At 50.8% G+C, this 17,058-nt stretch overlaps 1 protein-coding gene across 2 annotated transcripts in view; it reads right to left on the reverse strand.

Annotated features, from left to right (window-relative positions):
• Nucleotides 1–4,871: 4,871 nt before the first annotated feature.
• Nucleotides 4,872–17,058, reverse strand: part of STXBP1 (syntaxin binding protein 1) — a 71,495-nt gene continuing 59,308 nt past the window's right edge. Inside the window, exons 18-19 of one of the 2 annotated variants that reach the window (XM_082614852.1) lie at nt 14,148–14,302; nt 4,872–6,841 (exon numbers count right to left, since the gene is read on the reverse strand). In XM_082614852.1, coding sequence (XP_082470978.1) covers nt 6,759–6,841; nt 14,148–14,302 — 238 coding nt within the window. In that variant the 3' untranslated portion in view covers nt 4,872–6,758. Of the gene's footprint in view, nt 6,842–12,391; nt 12,526–14,147; nt 14,303–17,058 lie in introns of those variants that run through there. The other variant, XM_082614853.1, reaches the window with a different exon arrangement.

Genomic DNA, 17,058 nt, shown 5'->3' on the forward strand with positions numbered 1-17,058 from the left:
TCAATTACCAGCGGCCAATGATTTAATCAACTCTGCCTACGTAATGACACCTCCATAAAAACTTCAAAATAACAGAGTTTGGGGATCTTCTGGGTTAGTGAACATATGGAGGTGCCGGGAGGGTGGTGTGCCTGGAAAGAGCGTGGAAGTTCTGGGCTACTCTCCCACTCCCGATACCTTGCCCTGTGCATCCCTTCCATTTGGCTGTTCTTGAGTTGTATCCTTTATAATAAACCAGTAACAGTAACTAAAGTGCTTTCCTTGATTCTGTAAGTTGTTCTAATGAATCATCAAACCTGAGGAGGGGGTCGTGAGGACCCTCGAATTGCAGTCATCTGGGCAGAAGTGTGGGTAGCCTGGGCACCCCTTTGGTGGCTGATGTCTGAAGTGGGGGCAGTTTTGTGGGACTGAGCTCTTGACCTGTGGGATCTGCACTAACTGAATAATTAGTGTCAGAATTGACATAACTGTCGGACACAAAGTTGGCATCAGAAACTTGGAGAAGTGGTGTGACGGTGATATGTATTTGGTGTCAGAAAAAAAATATGCTCACTCCCCCTCCCCAGTTCTGTGTAACACAGGTTTTACCTGGGTGCACACCTCTGAGCAGGCGTGGCCAAGAAGCTGGGGTCTCCCTCTCCTCTCAGCTCCTAGTCTGGGGCTCCAGTTTCTCCCTGGGAAGGGCAGATGGCCACACCCTCCTACGCTGCAGATTCTCCATTCCCAGCAGGTACAGAAGAGGACTTCCCCACACAGGTCCACTCAGACGGTAGAAGTGCCACTCCAGGTGTGGCAGGTTAAAAAATACCTGCACCCTGACCACCTCAGCTAGGTCCTAAGGTGGAGGTTCCACACCGGGAGGGGCAAGCTGAGAAGAGCAGGGGCTGCCACCCCCTAGAGCCCACTTGTAGAGCAGGTGTCCCTCCAGGAAAAGTAGGTCAGCCCCCATCCTGGGTGCAGTGGTGCACGGGTTCTACACTGCGGAAAGGCAGGCTGTAAGGACAGAGAGCTCCACCGTTCTGCCAGAGGGAGCTGACTTTGTTCAGATCAAGGCTTTGAAAACTCCTTGTCTAAGGGTGTTGGCAAAACCAGTGGCGATCCTGGTGGAGAGCAGTTAAGAGGAGGCTGGTAGCTCCGGATACAGCGCCTGGTTTTTACAAGCCTCTTGGCAACATTACATCTGGTGCCACTTTTCACTCCGAGTGTAACTCTGTTGTCTGTAGTTTGGGTTTCTTCCCCACGCTGAGGGGTGGACTTAATTGGTTTCATGTATTCTTTCGTGATTGGTATTGGGGAAACCTGCTTGGCTTATGGAGGAGGTCACCATGCTTCATTTGAAATTGATTGAAATGTTTCAGCGTGTTCATCTCCTCTCTGACAGTGTTCCTACCTAACAGGTAAAGCACGGGGAACCAGGGAGGTGTAGCTTACCGGCCTGGAAAATTCAACTTTTATTGTTCTATTTCCACTCTTTTTTTTTTTTTTTTTTTTTTTTGGTTGCTTGTGTAAAATAATCATTCTTGAAGAGTCACTGGGTCCAGCCCATACAGACTCACATTCTATATTCACGCCAGAATCCTGTTGTCTATTTACGTTGATAACACTTTTCTGAGAGTAGAGAACATGGGCTCTGGAGTCAGACAACCCTGTTTGTTTATTTATTTATTTATTTCAGATATGACTGGATTTCGGGTGAGCGACCCCTGAGGATTCCTCACCTTTTTAAAAAATTTTTACTATTATTATTTTTTAACATTTATTTATTTTGGCTGCATTGGCTCTTAGTTGCGGCATGTGAGATCTTCATTGCGGCATGCATGTGGGATCTAGTTCCCCGACCAGGGATTGAACCCAGGCCCCCTGCACTGGGGAGCACAGAGACTTACCCACTGGACCACCAGGGAAGTCCCCAGACAACCCTGTTTAAATCTAGGCTCTGCCTTGTACCAACAGGGGGACCTTGGCCAAGTTCCTCTGTCTTTGTGCCTTTGTTTCCCCATGTGTTAGTAGGGTTAATAATGACATCTAGGGCTTCCCTGGTGGTGCAGTGGTTGAGAATCTGCCTGCTAATTCAGGGGACATGGGTTCGAGCCCTGGTCTGGGAAGATCCCACATGCCACGGAGCAGCTAGGCCTGTGAGCCACAACTACTGAGCCTGCGCGTCTGGAGCCTGTGCTCTGCAACAAGAGAGGCCGCGATAGTGAGAGGCCCACGCACCGCGATGAAGAGTGGCCCCCGCTTGCCACAACTAGAGAAAGCCCTTGAACAGAAATGAAGACCCAACACAGCAAAAATAAATTAATTAATAAACTCCTACCCACAACATTTAAATAAATAAATAAATAAATAATGACATCTAACTCCTAGAGTTGTTGAGAAACTTCAGCAAGATACGTATAAAACACTCATGTCTGGCACATAATAAGTGCTCAATATACATTAACTACAATGAGAATTGTTATCTATATGATTTTGATTCCATGAAGCACTTTTAAGCCACTGATTCATTGTGTGATTGGGGCTATAAGGCAACACAATAATAACCATCCTCTCCTCGTGGGTAGCCACTATCCTGACTTTGGTATATTTATCATTCTCATGCACATTTTTATACAGTTACATCATAGGTATCCATAAGTATTCTATAGTACTTTTTATGAGGTTTAAAAACCTTACACATTCTGTACGTATTCTGTAACTTGTTCACTCAACATTAAGTTTTTGAGGTTTATTCATGTTGATATATGTAGGTCATGCATTTTTAACTGCCTTAAGAGTAGTCATTGGCTTGGGCTTCCCTGGTGGCGCAGTGGTTGAGAATCTGCCTGCCAATGCAGGGGACACGGGTTCAAGCCCTGGTCTGGGAAGGTCCCACATGCCGCGGAGCAGCTAAGCCTGTGCGCCACAGCTACTGAGCCTGCGCGTCTGGAGCCTGTGCCCCGCAACTAGAGAAAGCCCTCGCATAGAAACGAAGACCCAACACAGCAAAAATACATAAATAAATTTATTTTAAAAAAAAGAGTAGTCATTGGCTGCATACACAACAATTCATCCATCTTCTAGTTGATGGACATTTTTTTTTCCAGTGTGTGTGTTTACTCTTTTTCCCCAGACTTGGCTGAGAGTCATAATCATCACCATCAGCACTGAGTGCTTACCGTACTCACTATAGGGCCAGCTCAGCACCGTTCCTCCATGGGCGTCACTCACAGGAGGGGACCAAGTCCCTCATCAAGGTCCTGTGGACCGAGGCCCAGGTGGATGTGACCCAGGCCGGCCTGACGCCGAGGTCTGTGCTCCTAGGCGCTCTGCCATTCTGCCTCCCAGGAACGAATGCCTGGTGTCGCCGAGTGGGTGGACAGGCCCCTCATCAGGGTCTGGCTGAGACCCACAGCCTAGACCTGAAACTCCAGAAAGGCGGAGGGACTGGCTGCAGCTCACAGACTCCTGGTTTAGGATCGCCCAGTTACAGATTCAACACTCTATGCCTTGGTTTGTTGCAGAACACCTGGCCCATGCAGGAGTATTTAACACTACTGGAGACCTTCTGGAGGAATGGCCTGCAGGCTCCATTTGTGCTGTGTTACAGGAAAACCAGGACTTCTTCCAGGAGCATAGAAAGGGCCATGCTTGTTTGCCACTGGGTGGTGGTGGTGAGGGGCTGGAATGGAAAGAGGTGCCAGAGACCCTGCGTCAAATGATGTCAGGGACAGTTAGAGAGACTAACAAGCCACTACCGTGGGCCTGGAGGGGACACACGGCCCTGGGGAGAAGGAGCAGACAGTACTGACTTTGCTTTAATGTAAACTCAGTTTAGAACAATTTAGAATTTAAGAATTCTGATCTTGGACCTCACTCCAAGGCATTCTGGTTACCAGTGAGGCAACTACTAATTGAAGACAATGAGAGTCTGATGCTTTCCTGCTGGAGTGAGCTTTGTGACACGCGGGATCTTAGTTCCCCGACCAGGGATCCAACCCACGCCCCCTGCAGTGGAAGTGTGGAGCCCTAACCACTGGACTGCCAGGGAATTCCATTCAGCTCCTTCATCCGTAAAATGGGGAGAGTACCCACCCAAAAGACAAGGTATACAAGGGGGCCTGACAAGGCGCAGGGACTCAATAAATGTCATCATTACCTCCCTTAAGGCAAGTCTCACCAGACAATAGCCTGGTTGTGGAGATGCACCTTCCACCAACTGGCCCTGACTTGTTGGATTTCTTAACAGTATGAGGGAGATCAGAATTTGAATGACAGGGTGACTGGGGACAAAAGGGTAGAAACGGAAGTTCCTACAAAGAACCCCACACCCCTGCGCCCAGTATTCTAGCAGGTTTCCAGTATGACTCCAACCCTAACTTAAGGGTCCCCTCCCCACTGGGACCAAACGCATCACAGTCTCTCCAGGTCACCAACAGCCTTCAGGACCAGCAGGATACGCTTTTCAGATCTGGAAATAAGTTCATCGGAAGGCTAGACGGTGTGGCAGCAAGAACGGAGGAGGACAGCAGTACCAGAGATAAAATGACCTCATCACGTGCCCGAAATGCACTGGCACCACATGCTCAAGTAGGGCGCCACCTGCCAAGACAGAGCCTTGCTGTCTCTGCGACAGACAGACGCTCTATATACAGAGACACGGGACGATGGAAGAACTGCCTGGTGTCAGGCAGTGCAGTACACACTTCATGGATCGTCTCCAGACGCCAGGTAGCTCTAGAGCCTAATGCAAGTAACAGGGAATGGATCCAGAAGGCTTCGAGCCACAGCCAGGGGTGGCCGGGCTCCTCCCCAGTGGACCACTGACAAAGCCTTTCTCCTTCCGCTCCCCAAAGTAAAACCAGGCTGCGAGTCACCCTGGACACCGTGCATGGGCGCTGATTTATTTATTTATTAGACTCGAGTGCTTTAGTACAGAACAGTACAGAGATGATACATGTTTGTGCTTCAATACTTTCAAACACTGAGATTCTGATAATTTCAAGGTGAACAAGTTTCAAGACAGACTAGCTTTTTTTTTTAAAATATCCTTTTGATAAATTATTTTTATATAAATAACAGAGAAAGGAAAACCAACACGTCGGACAAACAAGGTCCTGAAGCATGAGCATCGATCGTTTGGTCAAGGGCAGGGGACAAAACAAGCAGTAACAAGAAGAAACAAACCAAGGCAGGTCCCTACAGTCTGTCCTAAGGAAATAAGATCTTGTAAGGGGGGGAAGGGAGACAGACCTGAAAACTAATCTGAGTGCAAAGGGGAGATTTCAAAGCCTTGAGAAGAGAATGCCACGATGCATCTAATGGGGCAGGTGAGGAGTATATTCTGAAGGGAAGTGAGGGCCGCGGAGAACTAGCACACACCACGTTTGCAATGACGACGCCACAAGACAGTAAGATACACACACGGTTTGCAGGGGTTAAGGGGGGGGTGCGGGTGGGCGTGGGACATTTTTGTGACTTCCACTGTCATTATAGTTCACAACAGCAGCAGAACAAATAGTGCGCTCCCTTCCGGAGAACGAGCTGCTGAGTCCTGAGGGCGACGAGACATCCTTCCTGCATTTGCTTCTTTAATTTCTGCATTAGAGCTAAGATTTATACAGCTACGTTTTTATACAGAGAATAAAATGATCGTTTTTCTCTTACAAGCACGACGGCATATGACCCCACACTACACAAAATAAAGTATTAGGAAGTATCTTAAACGGAGGATAACCTGAGCGGGATCAGGGTCTGGATAAATCCACCGGGCTACTCTTCAGGTGGTTTGAAGTGTCGGGGGCGCAGACAGTGCTCTACAGGAAAGGGACCTCTGACCAGGAGCCTGCGGAACTCACTCTGCTCTGGTTCGCTCCTGTCCCGTGAGCTCCACCCAGGCCGACCCTGCTGAGAAAGAGCGGCTCTGTCGGGGGTGATGCCTGGGGAAAGATGGGGTCTGGTCTGAAGGACCAGGTCTAACTGCTTCTCCAAGGGACCCAGGTCCCCGGTGGGAGCTTGCTCCTCACTCATCTGGGGACAGTGACAGACCACAGAACAGGATCACAGCGCTGCGGCAGCGGCCAGGGAGGGAGCCACGACAGGCACCCAGCCTGACTTCCTGTGGACGCCCTCCTCCAGCACGGGGGAGGGGGGGAATGAGCCCCCTGGGGAGAGCAGAGGTCGACTCCAGCTCAAACCTCTTGAGATGTCACCTGAGCTTCACTTCCAAGCTTATCTGGATGAGAGCTGGCACTGAGGGGTAGGAACTGGAGTGAAGATAACAGATTAATCCTCAGTTTAAAATACTCCAAGAACGGACATCTCAGTGATTCCCAACAAGAACAGGAACAATCCCAAACGGGTTTTTAAAAACACCCAAACATCTACCTTCTCATACGCAAGCAATGTGCACGTGTCACGCTGGGTTATATACAAGGTCATAAAATCACGACCGATGGGGAGCAGGTGTCCATTCATCATCCTAAGCAGTTCAGAAACCCTCCAGCAGCGCGTCCCTCACACCGAACGTCTCCTCCAGGATACATCTAGAAGGTACTCTTTTTTTTTTAAAAAACACAATGCATTATTTTGTTTCAAACGAGAAGAGGGCATCACCAAACACGAGAACGCAGCTGGCGACAGCGCCGGCCGGGCGTGCAGGGCTGGGGCAGGCGATGGAGGGAGAGGGGGGTCAGCAAGGGAACCGAGGCGGTCAGCGGTGGTCAGGGCTGCGAGCACTTTGGGGAGAGGGTTCGTTTTTTGGAGGCGTGGCTTATTTTTTAACTGCTTATTTCTTCATCTGTTTTATTCAGTTTCTTCAGCGTGTCCAGCAGTTTCTGTGGGGTGAGAATGTGCGTGGATCCTGGAGGAAGGCAGAAAAGACAGTGAGCTTGCCGGCTCCGGTTTCGAACACTTTCCCCTTTCCTGCCCTGTTCTATCCCCAGAGCTGTAGCCGTTCCCCCTCCCCCACCCAGATGCAGGGAGGGGTTGGGGACTGGGGTTTGGGGCCTTGTCATAGTAGGCCTGGGAGACATGAGAGGGCTGTGGATAAACAGAACACACCCTCTGGCTTGGGCAGGGTCCCGGGCTGTACCAAGGAAGGAGCCCGCCTCTCCATCAGTGCTCAGCGCTGCCGTCTGCCAGGGGACAGGGCAGCTGCACTTCTAATTCTCTCCTGAACTCAAGGTGAAGCCAGGGAGAGAAGTTCCAAACCGGCTGGGAAAGAGGCTGGGAATGGGGCAGGGGTTAGCAGGGGGGACTGTGTGTGGTAAGAGTGGTGCAGGTAGGGAGGAAGAAGTGGACAGGTGGAGCACCTGGGGGAAGCCACTGCCTTCCGGGAGCCCGCTGGCTGGGACTGCGTGGTGGGAGGGACCTCAGGTGTGAAGGGGGAAGGGCCGGGGTACCTGAGGCCTTACCTTGCAGAGACCGCGCATTGTAAGAGGTTAGAAATGCTTGCAAAAATTTAAGCTAATGGAATTAGATATACTTCTATTGCAAAAAGAAAAAAGAAAAAAGAAAAAAAAATGAAGTCCTTTTTCATAAGGAGAGAGAGAGAGATCTCGTAAGTGCAGTAAAAAAAGATGCATGGATCGTGTGGTTTGGACATGGACTTAAACAGAACAGGAGTGACTGGTGTGTGAGCATGAGGCCTGCATGCATGCAGCAGTAGGCTTCAAAAAAAGAGATCCCGGTGGGAGAGAAGAACTGAACAAAAGAGACCCGTACTTGAAAATGTGCCTCCCTGGAGATGCGGCCGAGTGGGCCTTCATGTGAGGAGGGGACCAGAAACCATGGGATGCCAGATTTCCACCCTGAGGGCAGGCAAAAGAAGGCTTTGGCTGGCTTGTTGGGAGTGATTCCAAATGCCAGGGTCCCTATGCCTTTGACCGCTACTTGCTCAGCTGACCTGCGGCTGCTGGCACTGCAGCCTGGAGCCTTCCTGGTCAGTCCAGACCAGGAGAACACTGGTGAAGCCCTCTCTGGTGTGAGAGGCTTCTCAACATCCTGTTCTCTGCAGCTCAAGCCCCAGCCCCCCCAGGGCCTGCTGAGTGAGGAACCAGTCCCCAGCTACTTCCCCGAGGTGCAGAGTGTGATGCCCTGAGAGTGCAGCCTGCGCCAGCCCCTGCGCCCAAAGCTGACTCATCCTGCAGACCCGAGGCTCCTTTGGCAAATGTGACACCGGTTTCAGCAGTGTGTCCCCCTCTCCCCCGAAGACACTCATTTCTGTGACCTTATCAATCTTCCTACTAGTCCTAAAGGTCAAAGGCTGCTCCACAAATGAGGAAACAGGGATAAACATTACCAAATTCTGACCAGAACCAATGGCAGAATGAAAGCCTTCCAAATCTCAACTTGATGCAGCAGTTTGAGTGTCTATACCTGAAAGACAGCTGCTGGGAATTCCGTACGGGGGATTAGCTTGGGGGCTCCCTAGGTTAAGGCAATGCACATGCCAGAGAAACTGTCCCTAACGTCCTCCCTTGCAGCCAAAAGGCCTCTGAGCAGATGCCTATCCCAAGGTGTCCCCTACCCTTGCTTATGTGCAGATTGACTTGGAGGGAGGCCAGAAAGAGGTGAAGGAATCCACGCTTCAGAACTTCCGGGTATTATCTGATTGCTGCCCATCTGGTGTTCCCAACCTTTGACTGAAAGCAGAAAACTTCCAGAACCAACAGTATCAGGCAACAGTTACGGTCCTGGGCCCTAACTATCAATACCTCGTCTCTTTAAAGGATGCAGACCAGCTGGTGTTAATCCGAATCACCTGAGGGCCAATTCTTGCTTCGCAATCAGCTGTATCGCTTTAATACCCTGGTCAAGCTTTTCACCACCACAAACATTGCAAATGTTCTCACTTGAACCCACGGGTGGCTGACATGTAGGCCCTCTAGAACAGCAAGTGGGTTCTACTGCTCTGAGGGTCCCTCTTATTCTACATAACTGCAACACTGAAACGTGAACGGGGGTCTCCAAAACAAAGTCATCCAAAGACTGTCAAAGCTGAGGACCAGACACAGTGACCTCTGCCAGGACAAAATCCTTCCTTCCTCACAGACGGCACCCGAGAACCACAGGAGTTCTGACAGATCAGCTGGTCTTGCTGTTCCTGGATTTGGCTGAAACAGTCCTGCTGACTCACACTACTGAGGGCAGTACCGGTGAACGATACGTTTAAATTATAGATTTAAGAGCAGCCCAGGTGAGTGTGATGATCTGCCAGATGTGGAAGACAGTGGTCTTGCCCACCCACATCCAAGACGCCCAGTGGTGAGGCGTGTTGGTGGCACAGCCAGACCCAGAAGCCATGCCACTGCTCTCAATTCTGGGGGCCCTGTGGCTTCCTGCCCCAGGAGGGGATGTGTAAGGGAACGCTGAAAAAGCAGCTGGGCATTGGATCGGCTCTGCGCTCAGATTCAAATCTGAGTCTCACTGAAAAATGAAACTTATCTGACCTCGATCTAGAATAAAGCAAAGTACTCAACATAATAAAAAAAAAAAACATACTCTCCCGTGTAAGTGCTCTATAAAGGTCTAAGCCAGCCTTTTGGTCCCCTTTCATCAGCTCCTGAGGCCTCCTGGACATTCCCTAATGGTCAGTACTTTTAACATAAACCACCTAGAGCACCGAGGTGAAGATCTAATCAAAAGATTTCATTTCTTAGACAGTTGAGAGGAATGATGGATTGATTAGCGGGGACTGAGCCAAGGCTTGGTGGCGTCTGTGCACTTCAGTTATCCATGCCCACTCCCTTCAGCCCAGCCCTGGGGAGCCAGCCTCGGCTCCAGGACAGAGAGGGGCCGGGAGGAGAGAGTGGGGCCGGGAGGATGGAGCACAGCACTGGCACGCACACAGGGCCCACCGCGGACGCTCGTTCACTGCTGAGCAGGGGAAACCCATCTCTTAAAAGCTAAGTTCCTGCAAATACCAATGTGGGGGAGGAGACCACCCAGCCTCTCTAACGCCCTGCAGTGTCCTGGGCTTTGGTCACCTGGACAATCGCAACAGAAGTGGGCAAGTCGGAAGGCTCCCCTGCTGTCTGACCTCCCTGTGCCTCACTTTTTCTTAACTGAACTCTCTAAAATCCAACACTGTTCAACAAAGCATTTCAGAAGCCGGGAACAAACAGCCAGAGTCTGTTCGTGCTCTCTCTGCTCTGATGGCAGCTGAGACCTCTCTGCTGATTGAACATAAAACAGAGGAAGCAGTGTGCAAAGAAGAGGCATCTTCCAAAGCAGGGAATCCCAGAATGAATCCTAGCAGGAGCCCCTGAGGTCTGGGTTTGTGATTCTTTCTGACTCTGCAAGTGGTCTGTCATTGCTCATTTGTCCTTTGAGAAGCCTCGAAATACACCTTGCAGCAAATGCCGTCCACCTGCCTGCCATCTGCACGAGAACCAGATGTCTCTGATTACCAACCTACCAAGGTGCTGCTGAACAATGGCTGTTTTTTTAGTTGCTTTTATTGACCACCCACTGGCCTCGCTTTCTAGGGTGAAGGCAGCCTGGGCAGGATGGCAGGTAGCCCAGGGCCACAGCCAGCCCCCCTGTCCTGGCTCACAACCACTTGCTGCTTCTCATCTCCCTACTGCCGTGGGGCAGCTACTCCGACCCAGGCGGAGAAAGAGGAGCTAAACAGCACAGCCTCCGGTGCAGACCTTTAGAGCAAGGCCTTCGTGGATGGAGCTTATTCTCTTTCAAAAAACAAGCACACTTCTGATGTTACCCCAGCCAGGGTTCTGATGTCCATTCCCCCAAGGGTCACCACAGAGTGTGCCAGAGTGTGTAGGGCTGCTTGGTTTAAGCCACCAACTGAATGACTGCATTACAGACGGTCAGAGCCCGAGCAGCCTCGGGCCCTGCCATCCAGCCTCCCTGTGTTCTGTGACCCAGGGGGAACGACCTTCCCCAGTCACACAGGTGCTTGCGGCCAAGCTGAGGCTGGAGTCCATGCCTGTCCGCTGCTCACTTGACAGGTGACTCACGCTCTGTAACTCACAGGGCCATGTTTCAGCCCGGGGTGGGGGTGGGGACATTTCTAGGGTGCATCCTAGAAAGTCAGGTACACAAGATGTGGCCTCATCACAGAATGTGTAATGAAACTAAAGAATGACTAATGGTGCAGTGAGGTCTTCAGGGTCAGTCTGCCATCTGAACAGGTCAGGGGAGATTTCCAGCACAAAAGAAGGGTGGAAAGAGAGAGGAAGGAATGAGGACAAGAATAAAACCTGGGTAATGTGCCAACCTGACAATGGGTTCCCGGGTAACTGAGATAAAGGCACGAGCATGGCGGGAGAGAAGACACTCTTTAAAAACAGCACATGGGGGCCTCCCTGGTGGCGCAGTGGTTGAGAGTCTGCCTGCCGATGCAGGGGATACGGGTTCGTGCCCCGGTCTGGGAGGATCCCATATGCCGCGGAGCGGCTGGGCCCGTGAGCCATGGCCGCTGAGCCTGTGCGTCCGGAGCCTGTGCTCCGCAACGGGAGAGGCCACAACAGTGAGAGGCCCGCGTACAGCAAAAAAACAAAAACAAAAACAAAAAAAAACAGCACATGGCGTGGAGAACAGATTTCTACCCAAAGGCTCTCAATCTGACCAGGAGACTCCAATGGGAGAGAGGGGTATGATTCTCAACTCTCGAAAGGATCCACAGGAGAATTAAAATAAAAGCAATTGCTGAAAGAGCAAATGAGTGTTAAGTGCTGTTTTTCCCAGAGGAACAGGAGACGTGAGCTCTTTCCACCGGTGGCTGGAGTTCACCATGTACGAGGTGGCTTATGACCCCATCACCCCTTAGAAATTGTTCCTCAGGATAAATGTCTTTCCTGGGAAAAAGGTATTGATGTATCTAACTACCACTGACTGGGAGTCTACCCTGACGCCCTCTGCCAAGCTTTCCTCGTGATCGCGTGCCGACTGGCACCTCCACTGGAGTTCTGCCTTGGACAGGACTGTTCCCTGAAGACCTGTTGGTCTCACTCTCAAGTTCCCACACCACATCACAACCCGGAGGCTGCCTGGTGTCCTCTGCCTTGTGCCCACAAATTCACCCTGGGGCCAGCAGGCTGGGGCACCGTGCCTGTGGCATCCCTCCACGTCCAGCTCCCTCTGGAGGACTGTGCACAGCAGTTGTGATTGTTTCTGGTCTAAAGCCCAGAGGGCTGCAGCTGTCTGACTGAGCGACAGGTAACCCAAGGCATGAGCGAGCTGGTAAGCCGGAGCCCAGTGGGGCTCAGGGTAGGGTTGGTGAGGGCAGCATCGGACACATTTTCAATCGGTGATAAGAACTGCAAGCATTTTCTTGTTAAAAGAAAATCAAATAAATAATAAACGGAAAAGGGAAAAATAAAAAGAGTGACGGAATAAATCAAAGAAAACCCTTCAGAGTGGAAGAGTTTCTTTTCTGTAATAAGCTGCTTTTACTTTGTTTCTTTGGCTCTCACTCCATTGTTGGAGCCTGATCCTCAAAAGATACCCTAGAGGACTCCCGGAAGTCGGGGTGTCTCAGGTCCATGAGAAATTTGGTGGGAGTGAGAATATGAGTAGAACCTGTGGGAGAACAGAGGCCGGCTGACTGCTTGAACAAAGGTACGTTACCGGAACATGCCAACTTAGGCCTACGTTTTATGCAGCCAATGAGGTGCGAGAGAGCGAGACGCACGCGCACGCGCGGAGCACACGCCGTGCACACGCGGCACATGCGCACATGGGCCATGAGGACGCCCGGCATGCACAGAGCGGGCGGGGTCACACAGCGGGGCGTCAGCGGTCTGCACCAGGCCTCTCCACCGATCCACAGGGGCGACCCTGTCTCCCCGGGTCTCCACCTCCCAACAGGGAACCTCAGGTCGGGTCAGCGTGGAAGAGGGGGTTACAGCGAAGCCTGGCTGTGACAGCTTCGGCCCAGGAAAGCTGTGTTTGAGCAGAGAGTTAGCCAACACGCTCATGCAACACGTACGCAAGCAGGGAACACCGAGAGCTCTGGCACGGGGTCCCACGTAACCAGAAAGGAAAGAACACAGGGAGAAACGGTGACCAGACAGGGGAGGCTTCAGGGAGAGGGGAGGGGAGGGGGAGGTGTGAGCTCCCCAATGAATGGTGGTATCTGGAAGGCGCGTTGTGAAGACAGTGCCAGCTCCATCTTGATACACCCAGGAACGGCCACATGGACGGGTCTGCAGAACCTGCTTACTCTGAGAGCTTGGGGGGCACTGCGCCTTGGTCCCCCCAGAGTGGAGGTCTAAAACTGACGCATCTTACTGAGACCAGGACAAGGGCGGGGGCCAGCCAGGGCCGTAGGTGCTGATCACCTCTTGCCAATCAATGTTAAGAGGTACTCTGGGCAGGTGCACCTCCATTTTGTTAAGGGCAAGATGGGACAAAAGGAAGGCATCTGGAGAAAGCAAGGTTTTTCTCAGCTCACTCTTCCTCTTCCAGCCGAGAAACTGGAGAAGTTCCTGTAGGCGTGAAAAAGGAGAAAAATCTCCTGCTGCCTTAAGTCAGCTCTTAATAAGTTGCTTCCTTTCTTCTGGAAAACCAGCAGGAAATAACCAGAAGGGGTATGACAGACCCTGAAGTAGTAGGAACTGGCTAGGGGAACCCTCAGCAGAGCCCAGAAGTCAGGCCAATATGTTTCAGCCAGTATCTGTTCTCACTCCTCGTCTATGCATCTCCAACGGACAGGTAAAGGAGCCGGTAATCATTCACCTGCCGTACACTGAGCGTCTTCTGGACGTGAGGCTGGTGGCCAGGAAACTGACACCACCCTACCCCCCACCCTCCAGCCCCGGGCCAGCACCAGGCCTAGTTCAGGCTGTAAGTGGGTGCTCTTAACCCCATTTTCGTGGGTAAGGAAATAACAGCGTGGAGAGGGGAGGCACTTTCGAGGTGACCCACGTGGCAGTGGCAGAGCAGGAATATCAGCCTGGGTCTCTTGGCGCCTGTGACCAGGCTCTTCCCACCACATGGGGCTGCCACTCGTCAAGAGACGCAGTGCAGACATGAGGAAGGAACCCTTGGCTCGTCAGCGTCTGCCGTCCACAAACATGTCTAGAGACTTAAGTTTTTCAGGGGCAACAGAGAACCGAAGACAGAATGAAACACCAAAGCGTGGAATGGAGTCCAAGTGCAGTGAAGCGGCCCCTTCCCTCTAGAAAACACGCCCCACTCACCTATGAGCACTTCCCACTTTCCATTGGCTTGGGTCACCTCATAAGCACAACGCATCTCATTCAGGCTCACGCCCCCCAGGATGAAGATGATGAGGCGAGGCCCACTGCGGTACTCCCCTGGGGCCTTATTCTTATGCCAGTGCCCATAGCGGGCGCTGGGGCAGGAGAGAGGGGGAGGAGAGGGAGAGAGAAAGATATTAATCATATTTATCTGCATCCAGTGTTTATACTTCATACCTCCATGACACGTTACACACTCGTTCTGTACACCAGTGACCGAAACAGAGTAGACGCTTAGCGCGTGTTGGCTGAAGTGAACTGCAGTGCAAATTATCAAGCGCTTTGGCTGCCGGGAGAAGAATCACTATGAGCGCCTGTGCTGTGACCCTGTCATGCAGGCAACAGACGGGTTCAGGTCGGCTTTAAAGCTGGACCTTCAGCAGCTTCACCCACGTGATGTTGGTCCCAGTGTCTCCCCCCAGCTGTACAGTTCTGGGCTTGTCTGGGACACTGCTGGAGGGAGCAGGGACCACAGAGTCCAGGGCCTGTCTGTAGCCGGCACATTGATTCACTGGACAGATGTGCACCAGGCGCCTCACTGGGCTGGGGCTGCCCCAGCACCGAGGAGCTGACCTGAGTGACATGTGGCTCTTGGCCAACCAAGAACTCAGGCTTAACTGGGGTGGGTGGGGCGAGGAGGGTGGCAGGAGGGTGGGGGTCTGCATCTCGCCCCAATGAGAGGAGCTCAGTGCCGTGGGAACAAACATGGGGGAGGGACTTCTAGTGCCGACTGGGCATCACTGGGGAAGGCTTCCTGGAGGAGGTGACACGGAGCTGCCTCCTGAACGACAGGCATCTCAGTGGCAGGACAGTTCCCCAGGTGGCCCCCCACCCCCACCCCCGGCCCCGGCTTCCCTCAATGAGCCTTCACCTTGTTCTCGGAAACAATGAGAAATTGGTTGCTTCCAGGCTAAGAAAATGGGGAAAACAAAACAAAAATCAAAACAAAACAAGGGGCCATCTCTTAAGAAGATCATATATATTTTTCCTTGTGTGGAGAATTATGTTGAGGATTTTAAAGTGTTAAATCAGCCTTGCATTCCTCAAACAAACCCTTCAGCAAGATGCACTGCTCCTTGTATATGCCACTGGGTTTAGTTTGCTAATAGTTTATCTATAACATTTGCCTCTCTGTGCTTGAGGGAAGTTTCATTTAATGCCATTTTCAGATTTGCTTTTAGGATCATGTACTCATAAAATGAGTGGGAAAGTTTCTTCTTTCTGTTATCTGCAAATGTGTTAATGTTGAGTGGTTTCTTCATAAAATACCAGAAGAATTCACCATTGCATCCATTGGGTTGGGAATTTCTGTTGTGGAAAATTTAAAAATAACTAAAAAGTTAATAGGAGTCACTGAGTTTCTATTTTTTAATTGTCAATTTTTGTAATTTGTAAAATGCATTTGTCCGTGTCATCTAAATTTTCAATTAAATTCAAATACATTTGAAACAGAACGAGGAGAGCAAGGCTTCTCTGAACAGTGGAATCTTTACCCTTCTTCCTGACTTAGGACAGCATTAAAGCCACTTTCCACATCACGAAGGTCAGCCCAGAGGACCTCACAGTCACTTTTTTTTGCCTGTGCAATCATTTGTTTGTCTGCCGTTGTCAGCCAGCCTGGCTGTGGTACTGTGTGGGATTTTGTATTTCACTCTAACGCTGGCAATAAACATTTGGCCTCCACTGGCATCATGCAGGCCTGACAGTGATGACAGAAGGGGGCGCGGTGGAGAGAGAAGACGGGCGGGCAAAGTACTAGTAGAGGCACATGGATTGAAAAGTGTTACCCTGGGAGCCTGGGCCACACACACGAGGGAGGCAGAGAAGAGATCCTGGAGGCAAAACGTGTGCCTAGTGTTGAGAGTCCCAGGAACTGGCTGTGGAGATGTGGCCTGCAGAGCATAGCAGGAAAAGCTTCTGGATGAACATGGCAAGGTGGTGAACAAGAGGAAGAGCTTTCGAAAACATATGCACAAGGCCTCGTGGGCGGCCAAGAAAACACAGAGGGCTGGAGAACCCAGAGATGGAAGCATGGATTGCTGTCTGCTCACATCTGCAAGCTGAGAAATGTCTGAGCATCACCAGGTACGTGGCAGAAACCCAACAGACCCAAGGCATCCACATTTCCATCATCTATGTTTCCATCAAGGATGAATCTGAGAAGTGTGGCTCTATGCAGATGATGTATTCATCCCTTTCTTAATTACTAAAATTAACGAATGCATGAAAAGTGAAGACAGAATCCACCAAGTGCCTACGACATGCCAGGCTCTGTTCTAGGCACTGAGGATAAACCAGACACGAATCCCTGCCCTCATGAGGCTGACATTCTAGTCGGGGGAGACGGGCAGTGAACGAGGTAAATACCAACAGCACACTAAGCGGTGGTGTAATCTATGGAGAAAAAGCAGGGAAGGGAGACGGGAAGTTGGGGTGCTGTCATGTTTGGTCATTTTTCCACTATTTTCTGTAACACTTTATTGAGAAATAATTCATGTATCATACAATTCACTCATTTAAACTGTATAATTCAACGGTGCTCAGTATAGTCACAGAATTGTGAGCCATCACCACAATCAATTTTAGACCATTTTCATCAACCCCAAAAAGAAATTCTATACCTATTAGCAGTCGCTCCCCATTCCCCAACCCTTACCCCCATCCCCAGTTCCGAGCAACCACCAATCTACTTTCTGTCTTGAGACTAGCCCGTTCTAGACATTTTATATAAATGGAATCACAGTGTTTGTGGGCTTTAGTGATTGGCTTCTTTCACTTAGTATAATATTTTCAAGGTTTGTCCATGTTACAGCATGGATCAGTATTTCATTCCTATCTTTGGCTGAACAAT

This window comes from Mesoplodon mirus (assembly GCF_964341445.2).
Source record: "Mesoplodon mirus genome assembly, chromosome: 1".
Taxonomy (NCBI): domain Eukaryota; kingdom Metazoa; phylum Chordata; class Mammalia; order Artiodactyla; family Ziphiidae; genus Mesoplodon; species Mesoplodon mirus.